At 47.6% G+C, this 17,496-nt stretch overlaps 1 protein-coding gene across 1 annotated transcript in view; it reads left to right on the top strand.

Moving 5' to 3' along the window:
• The window catches only part of LOC135824297 (TLR4 interactor with leucine rich repeats-like), a 46,856-nt gene that overhangs the window by 18,072 nt on the left and 11,288 nt on the right, over positions 1–17,496 (top strand). The window contains exons 5-8 of the mRNA XM_065337030.1: positions 5,741–5,812; positions 13,390–13,461; positions 15,284–15,343; positions 16,112–16,189. Of these exons, the coding sequence (XP_065193102.1) occupies positions 5,741–5,812; positions 13,390–13,461; positions 15,284–15,343; positions 16,112–16,189 (282 nt within the window). The remainder of the gene's footprint in view (positions 1–5,740; positions 5,813–13,389; positions 13,462–15,283; positions 15,344–16,111; positions 16,190–17,496) is intronic.

Genomic DNA, 17,496 nt, shown 5'->3' with positions numbered 1-17,496 from the left:
GACTTGTGTATACGCTGGTACAGTAACCGAATTAGCAAGATGAACACGACAGACTACAGGATTAGCATTATGGGTGGGCTCTAGGGGTACATCGACACCGCCTGCATCGAGCATGTTGCGACCGAAATCAATTGTGCAGCCATGAGATTGCAAGAAGTCAATGCCGATTAGCACATCGGGCATAATGTCAGCAACAATGACTCTGTGGCGTACAGCAAGCTTGCCAGTTGCTAACAATACGACAGCTTCCCCGAGCACAGGGACAGAAGAATTATTTACCGCTTTAAGATCAGTATTAACAGGTGAGATAGATAAATGAACATTATGATGAGAGAGAGACTTAGCAAAGCTGGTGCTCAACAACGTTACGCAACTGCCGGTGTCCACAAGCATGTTGGCTGGTACAGCCTCGACCGTGCCTTGGATCTGCACCGTGCTGTCGGACTGTGTTGCAAGACACGACAGAGGCAGGATGATCGAGTTGTCTGGACACTCGGCTGGAGTAGTTGTGCAGGCCTGACAAGTTGTCTCAGTAGGTAAGCAGACAGCCTCATGACACACCGAACACGGTTCACTCTGCTTACCGGTACTTGGTCCGCGTCAGCAATATTGTCGCTTATCTTTCGACAATTTGAACTTAGACTTTGGACATGAACGCGTGCACTTGAAGTGATAAAACTTGGTACGATGGACGGTAAGGTATAGAATGACAACTAGCTGTAAGGAATTTATTGTCCAAGGAAGGGTTCCTACTTTTTTCGGTCCTCCTCGTCGCTGCTCTCGACGCTGGCGACAAATATTTTTGCTCGGGATCGACTATCTTGCTTTTGCAAGCTCATCTCTCTACCTCTCCGCTGCCTGGCTATTATCTAAACAGAAGTCGATCGTGATGGTCGCCTTCTCTATAGGACTTCGCGTGGGCAGTACGACAGCCTGTGTGGTTCAAATCAGACGCCGTTCTTTGCAAGATTTTATTTTGAACGACGACGACGACGCGTACAGTACTTGCAAATCTCCACGATGCGCTGGATACTCCGAGCGTTGAGTTGGAGGTAAGGGAGCTGAGATCTCAGCTTGACGAGCGATCCCTGAGGTGAGCGATCTCGGCCGTTCAGCAAAATAGAGCTGATTCCGAGTAGCCGATTACTTTCTTGTGGCTTGCGCTGCTCTTGCCTGCACAGCGTAACAAGATAATCTATTTTGATGCGGCGCTGTATCAATCAGAATCACCCACCCGTCGCTCTCGAAATCCACTCGAACTGTAGCTAGACCTTTCAGGTACTAGTAAACTAACTTACTAACCAAGAATTGGGATGAAATGGGCTGCCGAGTGAGCTTTGGCGACATATAAACAAAGCTGAAAGATAAGCGACAATATCGCTGACGCGGACCAAGTACATGGGTCCATTGGGGAGGTTGCTGACGGCGGACCCTGGTTGTCAGCGACGCTTAGTTTCCCCGACCGCGTCCACGACCCCGGTGACCACCACGGTTAGCCGGTGTGTATCTGTGGTGCGGACAGTCAGGTGCGAAATGCATTGTGCTGTCGCACACATAGCACCGCTTGGTGTCACCATCTCCACTCCGATGCAGATTAGTTGGCCTCTCCAGCGTGAGCCTGGAGATCTTGTCCTCCAGGGCTGCCATCCTCGACAGCAGGGCGTTGAGTGTAGGGTCACTGGGTTGAGATTGCACCGCACATATAACTGGGCTAGCTGCCTGCTGCTGCTGGTCTGCCTCCAGGATGCACTGAAAATGCATAGCCCGTCGGAGTGCATCATCCAATGTTGGTGGGTCCGTGCCACGAACATGCAGGCGCAGGTCCCTGCTGTCAAGGCCGGCTACAAAGGTGTCGCGCGCCAGGGTATCCTGCACTGCTCCAGCCACCGTGGGGTACGCCCGTCTACTGAGCCTGCGGACGACTTCCGCAAAATCCGACAGGGACTCGCCACGAATTTGCCGGCGTGACTGCAGCTCTGCTCTGAACGTGGGGATGAAGTTTGCGTCGCCGAATCGCTGTTCAAACGCCTGCAGCAGCTGGTCGAATGGGCCTGTCCTCGTATGGGCTTCCAAACTTTGGAAGTATGACAGTGCGTGGCCGGTGAGGTACAACCCAATGTACCTGCTTTGGTCTGCCGGTGTCCAGTTGTTTGCATTCGCGACGAGGCGAAAATGGCCAATCCATGATGTCCAGTCGGCATTGCGCTCGCCAGAGAATTTCTCTGGCGTGGCCCATGCCCGCATCTGCTGTTGTGGACGTGCTAGTTGTTGCGCTGGGCCCGGTGGTGGTGGTGGAGGGGGCGGAGGAGCGCCACCTTGCTGAGCCATCTCTAGTATTCTCTACACGATCAGTCTTCCACAAATAATTTGGTACGCGTGCTCTCACAAGACGTGGAATTCGAATTTGCTGCCACCACGTGTAACCTTGGCCTGAGGTTACAATTACACTCACAGGAGCATAAACTCCCCAGCCCCCAGCCAGGCACCAGTTCCAACCATGACAAGACGTTGAGATCAAAACTGCAACTCTCAAGTCAAAACATTCTCTCAAAGCAAAAGGAAAAACCAGCATCATAACAGAGCGAGCCAACGAAAAGGATACGCATGCGTGTGTGCCTGTGAGTGTGTACGAATGACGTATGCATACATGTCATGAAGTAGAGTCACATTCATAGCTACAATCAAGAGTGGAAATATTACTACGCCAAACGGAACATGTGCAACATGTTACAGGTGGTGCTGTGGGTGTTACATTATAGTTATAGTTCTGCATTTTTTTTTTCAAGTCACGATTAGACTCTGGCAAGCGGACTAAACCGTGAGCCTGGAGCTAGATTTGTTGGTTTCCGGGAATCCTTCTTCTTCACCCCAGTTGCCAACTCTGGTGAGGACTCAGTGCTGGCATTCCTGCCTCGACGTTCAGGCGTGAACCAAGTGTGGATCGCTTCGGTGTCGATGTTTGATGCCACTTCTGATAGGAGTCGCTCTGTCCGTTCTGGATCTCGCTCTGCAATGTCTACTTCGACGTCCGCGAGGGGAGTTCTGGGGTGTGCTGTCATGCTTGACAGCGATCCCTGTGCGGACGACATGTCTGGCTCAGTCAAACAGTATCTGTCAGGTTTTTCAACGCTGAAGTAACCTCAGTAGGCCCCTCATCGACTTTCGTAGTTTTCAAATTCAAATCCGTTTCGAACACTTCAGTGCTGACTGCGGGTTCTCCAACATTTGACCCCACAGGAGTTGCACTCGTACTACATCCAATACTCGAGAGAGTACTTGGGCTGGTGCTGGGCCTGCTGGCAGTGCTGCTGCTGGAGCGTGCCGAGTCTGGCGACTCGTGTTTTGGACTCCGGTCTGTAAGGTAAGTAATAGTTCACAGGTTGCACTCCGACAGTTGCAGTTGCGCTTGTTCTGGTGTGCGTGGTTCGCTTGGCGTATGTCGTTCCTGTGGCGAGTTTGCAATCTGCGGCGATGTGTCCCGGTTGGGAGCATTTACGACAGGTTGCAGGCTGGCCTTCGTAGCGTACACGAAACAAGTTGTTCGTAGATGTTTTCACATACGACAGAATCTGCATGTTGGGGCGAAGAGAGAATGTGGCGAAGCGGACACCAGTGGCAATGGCGAGCCCTGACTTCGTCTTGACAAATCCATGGCGAAGAGGCCCAACGGCCGATCCAAAGACACCCAGGCTTTCGATAATAACGTCGTCTTGGACCCAGATGGGCACATCGTGGATTTGGATTTCCACGGAATCAGGCACCAGTTGAGTGACGCGCACTTCCACTGACATGAGATGGAAACCGTTTCGGCAAATTCGTGTCAGAGTGTCTCGGGAATGAAACGTGGCCTTGCAGCTCAAGTTACTAGTCAGCTGCACGGATATCAGGTCGGTGTAGCCATGTTCAATCAGGGCCTCAGCAACTTCGAGGGTTTTCGCGTGCAGTGGAACGTGGAAAGTACCCGTGTTCCTCTTTAGAACTTTCGGAGAGACCGAATTCCAACTGCGATTTTCACCGGATGTGGGCATTTTGGAACGCTCTAACTATCTACTACCTAATTTTAAACTATCCAGTCCCTACCCTGCTCCAGACCGGCCTGCTGCCGGCTGGCTCCTACAAAACCTACGAAAAACTACGGAGCTTGAAAAAAGCTAACTGCCCTGTAGCTTATCTAGATGTTCTGTATCTGTGCACACGGATCTGCTGTGTGTGTGACTCTGTGTGTCAGCTATGACATAAACCCCTGTGGTTCCATGCCTAGCATGTACGTCTGAACCATCCTGCAAAGTTTGAATGACGTAGGTTGAGCGATCGCTCCGCGAAACATACTTTTTGAAATTCTCTTCATAGTATATCTTCCACCATTGAAATTTCGAATTTCTTCAAAAAAAGTGCTGAGAGGGGTGGCTTGCAACCTCGATATGGCTTGTTCCAGGAGCCATCCCCTGTTGAAGTAGTGGCGGGGATCTGCCCTGCAACTGCTACAACGAAAAATGATTCGATCTGAGAAAGGATGAGACCACGAATCTCGGTTGAATATTGAGTATTTCAAGCCTTTTCACGACGAAGACGGAGTTCTTTTTTTTTGGAGATGGACGTCGCGGCAAAGGACATGGTGTCCGACTTCTGGCATCTGGTGAAGCCAGGGATCATTTGTCCAGTCAGGTCAGCTGCCTAACCGTCGGTAAGCTTGTGTTTGGATCCCGTTCTGCTCGATGGGGTAGATCACAAACAATTTAATATCGCACAAATTGATCTCAGCATCATGCGTACGGTATTTTATATTCAGAAAATTCTAAAGTGTCTCTGTGTGGCCGTCCTATGCCATGAGAAACTCCAATCAGGCTCCTATGTCCTCTGCCTTCATGATTGAATCGTCAGGCGAAATTACTGGTCAGTCGGCGACACGCATTTTTCACAAAACATTGCGTTTCATCTGCTGGGAGAGTATGCGTGTACTCGAGTCTCATCCTGAGCACGTCTTTTTTCTTTCTTTTTTCCGCTCCAGTATAGATGTATTTTTCATTGCAAAGCCCTCCTCGATTGATGTGTTCGTTGTTCAAACGAAGTGGACATTCAATCATGAAGGCAGAGGACATAGGAGCCTGATTGGAGTTTCTCGTGGCATAGGACGGCCACACAGAGACACTTTGGGATTTTCTGAATATAAAATACCGTACGCACGATGCTGAGATCAATTTGTGCGATATCAAATTGTTTGTGATCTACCACATCGAGCAGAACGGGATCCAAACACAAGCTTACCGACGGTTAGGCAGCTGACCTGACTGGACAAATGATCCCTGGCTTCACCAGACGCCAGAAGTCGGACACCATGTCCTTTGCCGCGACGTCCATCTCCAAAAAGAACTCCATCTTTGTCGTGAAAAGGCTTGAAATACTCAATATTCAACCGAGATTCGCGGTCTCACCCTTTCTCAGATCGAATCATTTTTTGTTGTAGCAGTTGCAGGGCAGATCCCTGCCACTACTTCAACAGAAGATGGCTCCAAAGCATGCCCATACTCTCCCAGCAGGTGAAACGCAAATTTTTGTGAAAAATGCGTGTCGCCGACTGACCAGTAATTTCACCTGATGTGTGTGTGTGTGTGTGTGTGTGTGTGTGTGTGTGTGTGTGTGTGTGCGTGTGTGTGTGTGTGTGTGTTTACTGCCACTGTCACATCCAATGTGTAGTCCGTCACGCATGCTCACACTTCTCCATTCTGCTGTCTGCATCCAGGCACCTTAACAACAACAATCTAGCCGTGTTATCGTCAAACACTTTCTCTGCCTTGCCGAACCTTGTGGTCATGTAAGTATACAAGCATCTGCAAGCCCAGCACTGCAGATCTTCTCTGGAAACTCATACATACAGCTTTGTTTATGTTCTTGTACTAGTAGATCAAGTAGCGTGCTCCACTGCTCCGAGAGTGCTCAATAGTGACCCATATAGGGCAGAGCATTCCACACAATAGAGAGACAGAGAGACAAAGAGAGAGAGAGAGAGAGACAGAGACAGAGACAGAGACAGAGACAGAGACAGAGACAGAGACAGAGACAGAGACAGAGACAGAGACAGAGACAGAGACAGAGACAGAGACAGAGACAGAGACAGAGACAGAGACAGAGACAGAGACAGAGACAGAGACAGAGACAGAGACAGAGACAGAGACAGAGACAGAGACAGAGAGAGAGAGAGAGAGAGAGAGAGAGAGAGAGAGAGAGAGAGAGAGAGAGAGAGAGAGAGAGAGAGAGAGAGAGAGAGAGAGAGAGAGAGAGAGAGAGAGAGAGAGAGAGAGAGAGAGAGAGAGAGAGAGAGAGAGAGAGAGAGAGAGAGAGAGAGAGAGAGAGAGAGAGAGAGAGAGAGAGAGAGAGAGAGAGAGAGAGAGAGAGAGAGAGAGAGAGAGAGAGAGAGAGAGAGAGAGAGAGAGAGAGAGAGAGAGAGAGAGAGAGAGAGAGAGAGAGAGAGAGAGAGAGAGAGAGAGAGAGAGAGGAAGAGGGAGAGGGAGAGAGAGGGAGAGAGTAAGTTACATTTATAAAGACAGGTAAGTCTAACATGTGAGAACTGAGACCTCTACAGCAGGGTTTTAATGCATGAAAGCAGCTGAATGATTTAACAAGCAGGTTGTCAGTTTAGATTTAATGCGCAGATGGAAAAAATGTGCAGAATTTTTGTAATGAGATGAAAAGATGAAATAATAGAAATAATAAGAAAAGATTAAATGAAAGCCTGCTCACAACCCTACCCAGCCTTGCGAACAGGGAATGGTGGATGAAGAACTCAGGTTCAATGCTCAAGCAAGGGCCCTCCACTCGAGGAGAGAGAGAGAGAGAAAGAGAGAGAGAAAGAGGGAGAGAGAGAAGATGCAGCCCAGCTTCTTCCCCTTCCCGTCTCTCCCTCTCTCTCTCTCTCTCTCTCTCTCTCTCTCTCTCTCTCTCTCTCTCTCTCTCTCTCTCTCTCTCTCTCTCTGTATCTCTCTCTCTGTATCTCTCTCTGTCTCTGTCTGTCTCGGTCTGGCTCGGTCTCTCTCTCTCTCTCTCTCTCTCTCTCTCTCTCTCTCTCTCTCTCTCCAAACAAAAACTCATTGCAGGCACGGAGGACTTTCTCTCGTGGACCCAATGTATGTAGGCGCCGCAAAAATGCAAAAGCAGTGCAGCAAAGCTTGTAGATGGCTGGTACAAGGTTTGTACGTGAATTGCACTTTTATGAGTTTACCATTTCTGAAGAAATGGTCAGGCCTACTTCGATGCGCAAACTCTGCCATTCTTTTTATTGGCAGTCGCAAACGCTTTGGCTTATGCCTCCACTACCTCCCTACAGTGTGGAAAAAGTGCAAGTCCATCAAATGGCACATTCTTCGGTCGAGTGGGGACGCGCGCATGAGGGCGCTGTACACTCTGCGTTGGAGTAAGGATGCGAAGCTGACAAAGCGATATGCGGCGACAATAGAGCTGGAGTGTGCAGAGGCATCAGTAGGTTCAGGGACTCTCCGTCCACCGTCATCTTCAAGTCATCGTGCAGGGTTGGGTGCTCGTGCTCCGAAGCAGCATTCCAAACCCCCGAGGAAGGATCTCCTTCAAACATTTGAGGAGATCAACGCGCAGGAGCAGATTTTGAGGCTGAAGACTCTTCAGGTGCAAGGCAAGTGGTTGGAGTGGACATCGGTGATGTGGCAGGACCTCTCGTGGAGATCCCTTTTGTACGGTGGTACTGGTAAGGATTTGAAATTTCTTCTCGCATCAACCCTCGACGTGCTACCTTCTCCGACAAACCTACGCCGTTGGGGAAACACCGGAGTGGATCCGTACTGTAGTTTGTGCCGTGCCTGGGCCTGTACTAGGCGCCACGTGCTTGGCGCTTGTCGCGTAGCGCTGGACCAGGGACGCTACAACTGGAGGCATGACAACGTACTCGGGGTCATCGTCAGGGACATGCGTGAGGAGATTCGAAACCGCACTGCTGCAAACACCCTACAAACCGAAAATTCAAATGAGCTTCACTTCATCTCGTTTTGCAAGGCGGGAGAGAAGCCAGTTCACGTTCAGCCCAGACGAAAGTTGGTTACGACTGATCTCCTGTCAGCGGCCTCAGACTGGAAACATCTTGTTGACTCAGTTAGTGCAATGATTTCTTTCCCTATCTGTGTTGCACTTGCCACCCTAAGACCAGATATAGTTCTGTACTCTACGAGTCGTAGGATTGTATTCTGGATGGAGTTGACAGTTTGTGCTGAGGACAGATTCAGTGTCAGTAACTCGCGGAAGGACAGGCGGTGTGTGGATCTGGCCGATCAATGCTGAGCAAACGCCGGGTGGCAGGTCGTTTCTTTTTCGGTCGAGGTAGGTGTGCATGGTTTCATCCCGGACTCTCTTCGGAGGGCTCTGAAAGCGCTTGGGTTTTCTAAACGAAGAATAAAATTTATTCCCATAGCTATGCAGAAGACGTTACTTCAGTAACGTCTGGCGCTAGCCAGGGTCCACACAGCTTTAATTTGGTATTTTTTTCTTTATTCTCACGATGGCACCATCGCCAATAAGAGATAAATTGATGAGAAGGTGAGATTGTGGGTTAAACAGTTGGAAAGTGATTTACATCACTTTGAACTTTACAAGTATGGGAGAGGGTGAGCGCTGCAGGAGCAGATTGAGTTAATCAGCAGTGAGCAGATTTCTTGTTTGAAAGCAGGTCGGGAGGAGATGTCACGAATGCTAGCAGGGAGGGCATTAAAGTATTCTAGGGACTTGTACAGTGGGGAGTCTTTACAGCGATCGGTTCTGGAGGGTGGGAGGTGCCAAGTGCGTGCGTGTCGAAGGCTGTACTGGGCCGTAACTTGAGCGGGGGTGTTGAGCAAGCGTATGTGTTGTGGGGCATATTGGTATTTTATGGAGTGAGCAAGAAGGGTGAGCTTCACTTTGCGGCGAGAGAACATTGTCGGCCATTTGAGCCGATGGAGCAGTGTTGAATGATCCAGAGGAGTGTAAAGGGGGAGACGGAGGCAGATTCTGGCCGCCTTGCGCTGGATTCGCTCAAGACGGTCAAGAGCTGCGATTGAGAGCGGGGTGACAGCAATGCATGCATATTCAATTATAGGCAGGATATACGTTTTGTAAATGAGAGAGAGAGTGATTTAGTGTGTAGAGTTGATTTGAGCCTAAAGAGAATATTAAAAGATTTTACGGCAGGCAGGCATAGTGGGATGGTCTAAGACCATGATTGAGAAACAGAGGGTACCAGGTTCAAGTCCTGCTTGGAAGCGGAAGGATTTTTTCCAGCCGTGCTGCGACCCACAGTTAATTGGGAACTCGTGGCCTGGCACGAGGGAAACATGGATGCAGTGAATGGGATTTCGGTCTTTGACCACTTTGTGGTGGGTCTGATCTACTCACCTCCCACCGTTTAGGAGCTGCATCTGCGCCTTGATCCAAGAGGGTGGTGGCGTTCCTGCGGATGCGGAAAACTGGGCCTTTGGCCGAGTCTCACGCGAACCGTGAATTTTTTTTTTTTTTTTTTTTACGGCTTTCTTCAGCACAAAGTCAAGGTGGGCTGACCATCTTAGGTCGTGCTGAAAGATGATGCCGAGGTGACGATGTTGTGTTACTGTTTCTAATAGGGTTTGGCCAAGTTTTATTTCGGGTAGTTGTGGTGGGGGTCGGTTAGCATGGTAGAACGGGAGGATGACGGTTTTCGTTTTATTGACTAGCAGGTGCCAGTGCTCTAGCCATTCTGCTGCGGCATCGACGCTTCTTTGTAGCGCAGCCTCACACTCAATGTAGCTGCCTGCAATGGCAATCAGTGCGGTGTCGTCCGCGAACTGGCTACACGAGGTTGTAGCATTTTCACAGGCAGTGGGCAGGAACAGAAGTGGTCCCAGGACCGAGCCCTGGGGCACTCCTGCTGGTATTGGTATGAAGGCGGATGTTGTGCCTTCAACCTGCACCCGCTGTCTGCGTCCTGTCAAGTAGGCTTCAAGCCAATTGTGAGCCTTGCCGTCGACACCATAGTGGCTCAGCTTTTTCAGCTAGCCTTGATGCCATACATGATCAAAGGCTTTACTGAGATCGAAGAAACACGTTACAACATGCTTCCCCGCATCCCTAGCTGTGGATATCTGGTGGACGATCCGTGCGAGTTGCAGTTCGATCCCGTCTTGTTTCCTGAAGCCGGATTGGTTGGAGGGTAAGTGCGGTGCTATGTGATTGTACAGACGAGAGTGGACTATTTTTTCTTGTGTTTTTGATATTATACTGAGCAGGGAGATGGGTCGGTAGTTGGTAGGATGGGAGGGGTTGCCCGACTTGGGGATGGGTGTAATAGTTGCGTCTTTCCAATCCTGTGGTATTTCTCCGGTTCTGAAGGACAGATTGTAGAGACTAGTGAGAGATGGGGAGATTTCCTTTGCAGTTTCTTTCAGGAGCCGAGTTGGGATGTTGTCAAAGCCTGGGCTCTTGCCAGTGTCTAGACTGCATAGAAGCTTCTCGACCTCTTCCACTGTTGCTGCGATTGTATTTAGAGTATGACTGATGTCAGGGGTAGTGTTGATGTCTGGTGTAGTACAGGTGGTCTTGTCGATGGACTGTTGGCTTTGGGAGATAAAGAACTTGTTGAGAGCTGTTGCTTTCTCCATAGCCGTGGCTGCAGTGGAGTTGGCTGTCGATAGTGTGGGAATTGTTTGCTTAGGCGGTTTTTTCAGGTGCTTCAGTAGACGGTGGAGGTTTGTACCCGTTGACGTTGTTTGCTGGACAAAGTCGGACTTAGCCTGTCGCAAAAGAGCGGTTACTCGGTTACGCTGGGCTGTGTACAGTTTCCAATCTGAGTCTAGTTGGGTCGCCTTGTAGGTGCGGAACTGTTTGTGCTTTGTTTTGATCTGGCTGAGGAGATCCTTCGTCATCCAGGGACGAGTGGGCGTAGAATTTTTGCGGGACTTGCTTCTGGTCACTTGGCAGTGGTGCACGGCTAGTTTCAGTATATGGTCTCTCCAGAAGTTCCAGAATGAGGTTACTGGCTGAGGGTCAGTGGGATGTGGATCGTACTGCAGATTGCAGGTAGCAAGAGCTTCACGCAGGGACGCAATGCGTTCCTCGCTATTTGTTTGTGTGTTTGTTTGTTTGTGTCACGCCTGGCGCTATCCCGTATCTGACTGCAAAAAAATCATAGGGATGTTATAAATGTTTCAATTCTCCTGTTTTTTTTTCAGGCATATCCTGGGATTCGAACCCACACTATTGCCCTACATGCATTCCCCCATACACTTCGCATTCATACCCATTCTTCCAAGTTGCTTCACGTTATGATCTTGCGTTTGAAAGCCCTATTTGAATATTGCGGGCAGCTGTATGTGGCCAGCTGTGTTTGATGGTACGGTTTGGGAGACGGTGTCGTATTACCTTCGATCGCACCTGTCCCGTACCTATCCCTACCGTACCGTACCATCAAAGATGGCTGGCCACAATGCATATTCAAATAGGGCTTTCAAATGCAAGATCATAATGTGAAGCAACTTGGAAAAATTAGTATGTATGCGAAGTGTATCGGGGGATGCATGCAGGGCGCGATAGTGCGGGTTCGAATCCCAGGTTATGTCTTAAAAAAGAGGAATTTTTTAAAGAATTTTTAACATCGCTATGCTTTTTTTTGTCTAGGTCATCAAGGCAAAAAAGAATAGCGTAGGGCCCTGAGCTTCCTAGCTCTCTCGTTTGTAATTTGTGCAGTAAGACATCTCTGCGAAGCAGCTATATTATCTGGTTGCGACGTCAACAAAAACACTGGTCGGAAGATCCACTTTTCTGAGGTATTGTATGTGGGGCTCCGTTTATTGAGGTGCGTTGAAATTTATTCTCTTTATCTTATTATTTTATGATAGCTATAAAGAGAACAAATTCTGCTGTCATCGCCACACTACAACAAAGTCATGAAGGATTACCGAAATCGATTTTCTTGTCACAATCATCAGTGGAAAGCCGTGACTGAAGAATAACCATGCTAAATCAATGATTTATTGATTTAGTATTAACTGGTTTGAGGGAAAGAGACAAACGGGAAAAGTCTGAAGAAAATATTGACTGTCACCACCACCACCTTGATTTAGCATGGTTATTCTTCAGTCACGGCTTTCCACTGATGATTGTGACTAGAAAATCGATTTTGGTAAGCCTTAATGACTTTGTTGTAGTGTGGCGATGACAGCAGAATTTGTTCTCTTTATAGCTATCATAAAATTGGTTGTGAGCAACACTGGCTCACACTCAAATCACTGCTTTTCACCAGAAAAATATTTTATTTCAACGTTTCGGTCATGAAATAACCATCATCAGGAATGAAGTGGGCACATCGGTTAGGATGGGTAAATAAATGAGGAGCGCTGCGAACTGATAACAAATCACACCTGAAGCACTATTACGAGAGAGAAAAAAAAGGACAAAACATCACAAAAAAAACCTGGTATAGAAATAACGTAATACGCGACAACTCTAAATATGGCACAGGTACAGGCAACAAACAGAATGTACATGTCCACTAGGTGCGTACATACATGTAATCGCAGGCGCTAGCAACAACAGTAGTAGTAACAGTGCATGGGGTGCAAAACCACCACTATCCAGGAAAAGCGAGTATGCTACGAGCATGCTACACACAGCAAGACTGGCAGAACGTACGAAAAATCTAGGGCTGAAACGATCATTCAATATCTCTTAACGATCAACCAATATCATTAACGATCGATATATTGGTTTTATCGATTCTTGTCGGCTCTACCCGTGTACCTCGAACACAAGTTTATGAAGAAATTCCACGATAACTTTGCAACGTTAGAAATTTGTGGCTCCGCACTGTTGACATCTGTAGACATCTGGCTGGTTTATCGACATGAACTAGAGGATTTCACGTTGTTTCTAGAGCGAAGAATCTCGTCATCACCCTCCGGCAACTGCTCTGACCTTTCCCACAAATGAACTGAAAAGACACAGTCTTCTCTCCCGATCCCTTTCAAAGCCACAAGTCAATTTTACTGTGCTTGAAAGTACATGATTGCACTCGTATCCACTATCGGATGGAGTGCAAGGGCTAGAATACTGTCACTCATATACATGCATAAACAATCGTTAGCACTCGTTTTGAATACTAACGATTATCGATTCCACTCTTAACGATCAATAGGCGAGACACGCATAAACAATCGTTAGCACTCGTTTTGAATACTAACGATTATCGATTCCACTCTTAACGATCAATAGGCGAGTTATCGGTATAATTGTTTCAGCCCTAGAAAAATCCATATCAAATTTCACTGCAGTTGACACGGAGTTTGGTACGTAGTGCCGTGTAGCAGAATCTCTCTATTCAGTGGCTTTTCCTCCTGTCTCGATTTTATGTGCTGTAACTTCATGCAGAGACTTGTCGGGCAATTTCCTGACGCACATTGACGATAACACGTTTTCCTCAAGTCAATATCTCAACAGCTTGTAAGTGAAAACACGCTTGTAAACTCTGGGCAGGTGAGACCAGCTTCACTAGTTCTCTACCTATTCCACTGTTTTCATCTTCTTCAAGTCTCTCTCCCTCTCTCTGTAGCCGTTTCTCTCTCTCTCTCCCTCTCTCTCTCTCTCTCTGTAGCCGTTTCTCTCTCTCTCTCTCTCTCTCTCTCATTGGGCATAGGTAGGCTGGGTGATTTCCAAGTGATATTCTTGTCCAGTGTGCACCAGCAGGGGCATCTTAACTAGGCTTCATAGTTTGGATGACGAAGAGGTTCCCAGATAGTGGCCAGATGGGATGGACCCCAAATGTACCGTAGCTTGTTAAGACAAGCCATACAATTATGACTGCGGGGCCTTAGCACCCATTCCAGCCAGTCCAGCCAGGGTCGGACCTAAGACCATACTAAGTTATTTTCTATGTTTCGCATCATTGCGGGGTACCTTTTCGAATCGTTGACAAGGAAAAAAGTACCCAGACGAGTCAATCAATTGCTGTTCTGGCGAACACTCTCTAAGCAGTATTGCATATCAGAGGCCATCAGCTTTTCGATAGCCTTGTATTCCAGACAATGATACGTAGAAAGTGGGAGCGATGAAACTTTTATTTTTTCCAAATTGGACCTGAACTCTTCACTGTTTCTCTGTGAGCAGCTGCCTTCGGGAATGAGCACAGTAAGTAATTTTGTCTTTTTTTCTCTATGATGCCATTTTGCGACCCTCTCACAAATTTGATAGTTGATATCTGGCCATTACCGTGTTTCCTCGATTAATGGACCATGCTCGAATAATAGACCATGCTCAAACAGTAGACCCTCCTAGAGGCCTCTCGGAGAAATAGTAGACCATGCGCGAATAAGAGACCCGGTCTCTTATTTGAGTTCATCGCTTTGCGCATGCGCACTAAGAAAGCACGTGGTGGATCAAAAAAGGACGCAATTTCAGGTTGCGCAACTACAATTTTTGTAGTGGCTAGTGCTTTCTTTCATTATTTGAGCACGGTCCACTATATTTTCATCGGCACATCGCTGGAAATGGTGGATTTTTAGCACGTCATTATTATAGAACTTCTATAATTATTATCACGTGTTAAAAATCCACCATTTCCAGCAATGTGCCAATGAAAATATAGTGGACCGTGCTCAAATAATGGACCATGCCCAAATAAGAGACCGGGGGTCCAACCCTCTTCAAAAAACAAAAGACCAGGTCTATTAATCGAGGAAATACAGTAAGTTATACGAATCATATTGAAACCAGCTGAGGCGAAAAACGATGTTTTATTCGGGCGCAGATGGGTTTGGGACCAAAATAATTATCTTTGCTGCAATATTCGAAGGGTGTGACCGTCTCATCGATTGGCGAATCTGGATTGAGCGCGAGCAGACTGTGTACTCCAAGAAAGGCCGGCCCAATCGACCAAAGCAATGGTGTAGTCCGCAAAAGTTTGCACATCGTACCAAGATCCTGTGAAAGCTGTCAAAATTACACAAAAAAACGTTAAAAGTCTATTTCCATTCCAGCCTCTCCTGGTGTAGGGTCCGGTGTGGTTGAATTGCACTCCATGTACACTAACTCAGAATTCGGCCAATCGACCACACTTACTCGGAGCACTTTCTCGGGATTCGCCCAATTGATCATGGCCCAAGACTAACCCCAATCAAAGCAATTTTCTGCATTGTAGAGACGAGCATAGTCAAGAATGCGTCATAAAGGAAAAAAAGGGACAAAAAAATTATAATTATGGTACCAAACTCTGGCTCTTTTGGTCTACATGGAGTGTATTTTGGTGTCGGTGTGTCCATAATTGCAGAAATCTCACCAATAACAGGCTGACCAGACTTCCATATGTGTCGTTGAACACGTCGTTCTTGTGAGTATGCATATCGTCAGTGTGTTGCCTGTCTCCGTCTATCCTGCACATCATCAGTTTGTTGCCTGCCTCTATCCTCCACGTCATCAGCCTGCCTCTATCCTTAACATTATCAACCTGCCTCTATCCTCCACATCATCAGTATGACATCATTGTTGCCTGCCTCTATCCTCCACATCATCAGTATGACATCATTGTTGCATGCCTCTATCCTCCATATCATCAGTATGACATCATTGTTGCATGCCTCTATCCTCCACATCATCAGTATGACATCATTGTTGCATGCCTCTATCCTCCGCATCATCAGTATGTTGCCTGCCTCTATCCTGCACATCATCAGTATGACATCATTGTTGCATGCCTCTATCCTCCACATCCGAGTCATCAGTATGTTGCCTGCCTCTATCCTGCACATCATCAGCATGTTGCCTGCCTTCATCAAGTGATTGGGTGCACAGTCAAATTCCACCCTGCTTGTTTTCTACCAGTACTTGTCACAGTGGCAGACAATTCAGCCTTGCTTGAGAAGCTTGCTGATATTTGTTTAAAACGTTAGTTACAGAGCTGAGGATGCTGCTGCCGTGGCTTTTTGTTGCTGTTGCTGCTGTTGCGGTTGCTGCTGCTGGCAGTGTTGCTGCTGCTGCTGCTGTGGCTGTTGCTGCTGCTGCTGTGTTTTGTGTTACTGCTGTTGCTGCTGCTGCTGCTTCTGGTGGTGTAGCTATGAATGACTATATTGCTGCCCTTCTCACTCTTGCTGTCTCTTAGGTATGCCGACGGGAATGAAATAACTCATCTCCAAGGTGATATGCTCAGTTACGTCCACAACAGGAAGTTACGCCACATGTAGGTGATTGAGACGTTTGGCAGTGCGCGCAGCCAACGAAACCATTTTATGATGTCATAATTTGTATTGCCGATACCCCACACATTCCCTACTGAGTCCTAACTAGGGGTGAAACGAATATACCGAACATTCGAATATTCGTTCGTTAGGCCACAGCGAACGAACATTCGTAGTTCTCACGAACATTCGAACTTTGAGAATGTGCGTATGGTACGATAAACCCGTAAAAACATCGCGATCAGTCACGATCGTTTCACACACCGCCTGTAGAATAATTATGATTGTGTAGCTGCGTGCTTGTGACCAGCGCTGCGCCAGGTGGTACACGACCCGCGCGCGCGCGGTTCACGATCTAAACCGGCACTTGGCTGGAGTCGAGGCGACGACATGTAGACGAACATCGGAACAAAGCATGAGTACTCGTACATGTACTTACATATTTTGGCTGCTCGCTCTTCCTTTGACCACTTCGTAATTTTCTTTTGTTTCGAGTTCGCACTGTTCCCATGTCAGAAACTGTTTTCAGTCGTGCTCCCCGTTCTGTTGTTTGGGATCATTTTACCAAATCCGAGGATGAGAAGTCAGCTACCTGCAGGATTTCCCGCAGCGCAAAACGGTGAGCAACCTCTATGCGCAGCTGAAAACACAACTACGGTAACTTTCAGCATTCTTCTGTCGTCTCTGGGAGTGCAGTTATTTCTACGGCATCAACACTGAACAGGAAGCAAGTTGATGACAAACGTTGCTGTGACGCAACGTTCTGGTCCGCAGCAGTAGCAGTATGGCGTTGCTCAGTTGGAGGCCATTGTGCCTCAACTTTTGAAAGCATCATAAAAGACGTACAGTAAAACCTGTAACTAACGACCACCCCTTGGTGCCTGGAAAAGTGGTCTTTAGTGGCAGGTGGTCTTTAGTTAGAGGTTTGCACCGCGTGACCATATATGGATCCCATATATGATATGTATGTCAAAATGCAGATAATACAATCCCCCACCACTTGCGCACTGACATTCTTCTTTCAGATCATACAACACTTGGAGAGAGAGAAAATCAAGTTTTATTGCAGACATTAAATTCAGCTCCTACTTCTGAAGCCAGGAGTCAAGACGACAAGAGTTCCTGTTGAAGCTTCTCTATGCGCTGGTGTGTACCAGTACTCGATCTACGTATATTAGTCCTAGGGCCCATTTGAAATTTCTCACTTTTACTTGACACATGTTTGCTAACATAGATTTTATGATCATTCCTGGATGGTTTTCGCCTCCTGAACACGATGGCATAGGTTTCGATTGTCGAATTGTGTCCG

Source organism: Sycon ciliatum, chromosome 9 (genome assembly GCF_964019385.1).
Source record: "Sycon ciliatum chromosome 9, ocSycCili1.1, whole genome shotgun sequence".
In the NCBI taxonomy this organism is placed as follows: domain Eukaryota; kingdom Metazoa; phylum Porifera; class Calcarea; order Leucosolenida; family Sycettidae; genus Sycon; species Sycon ciliatum.
The sequence above is the reverse complement of the archived record's forward strand: the minus strand, read 5'-3'. Positions and strand labels throughout refer to the sequence as shown.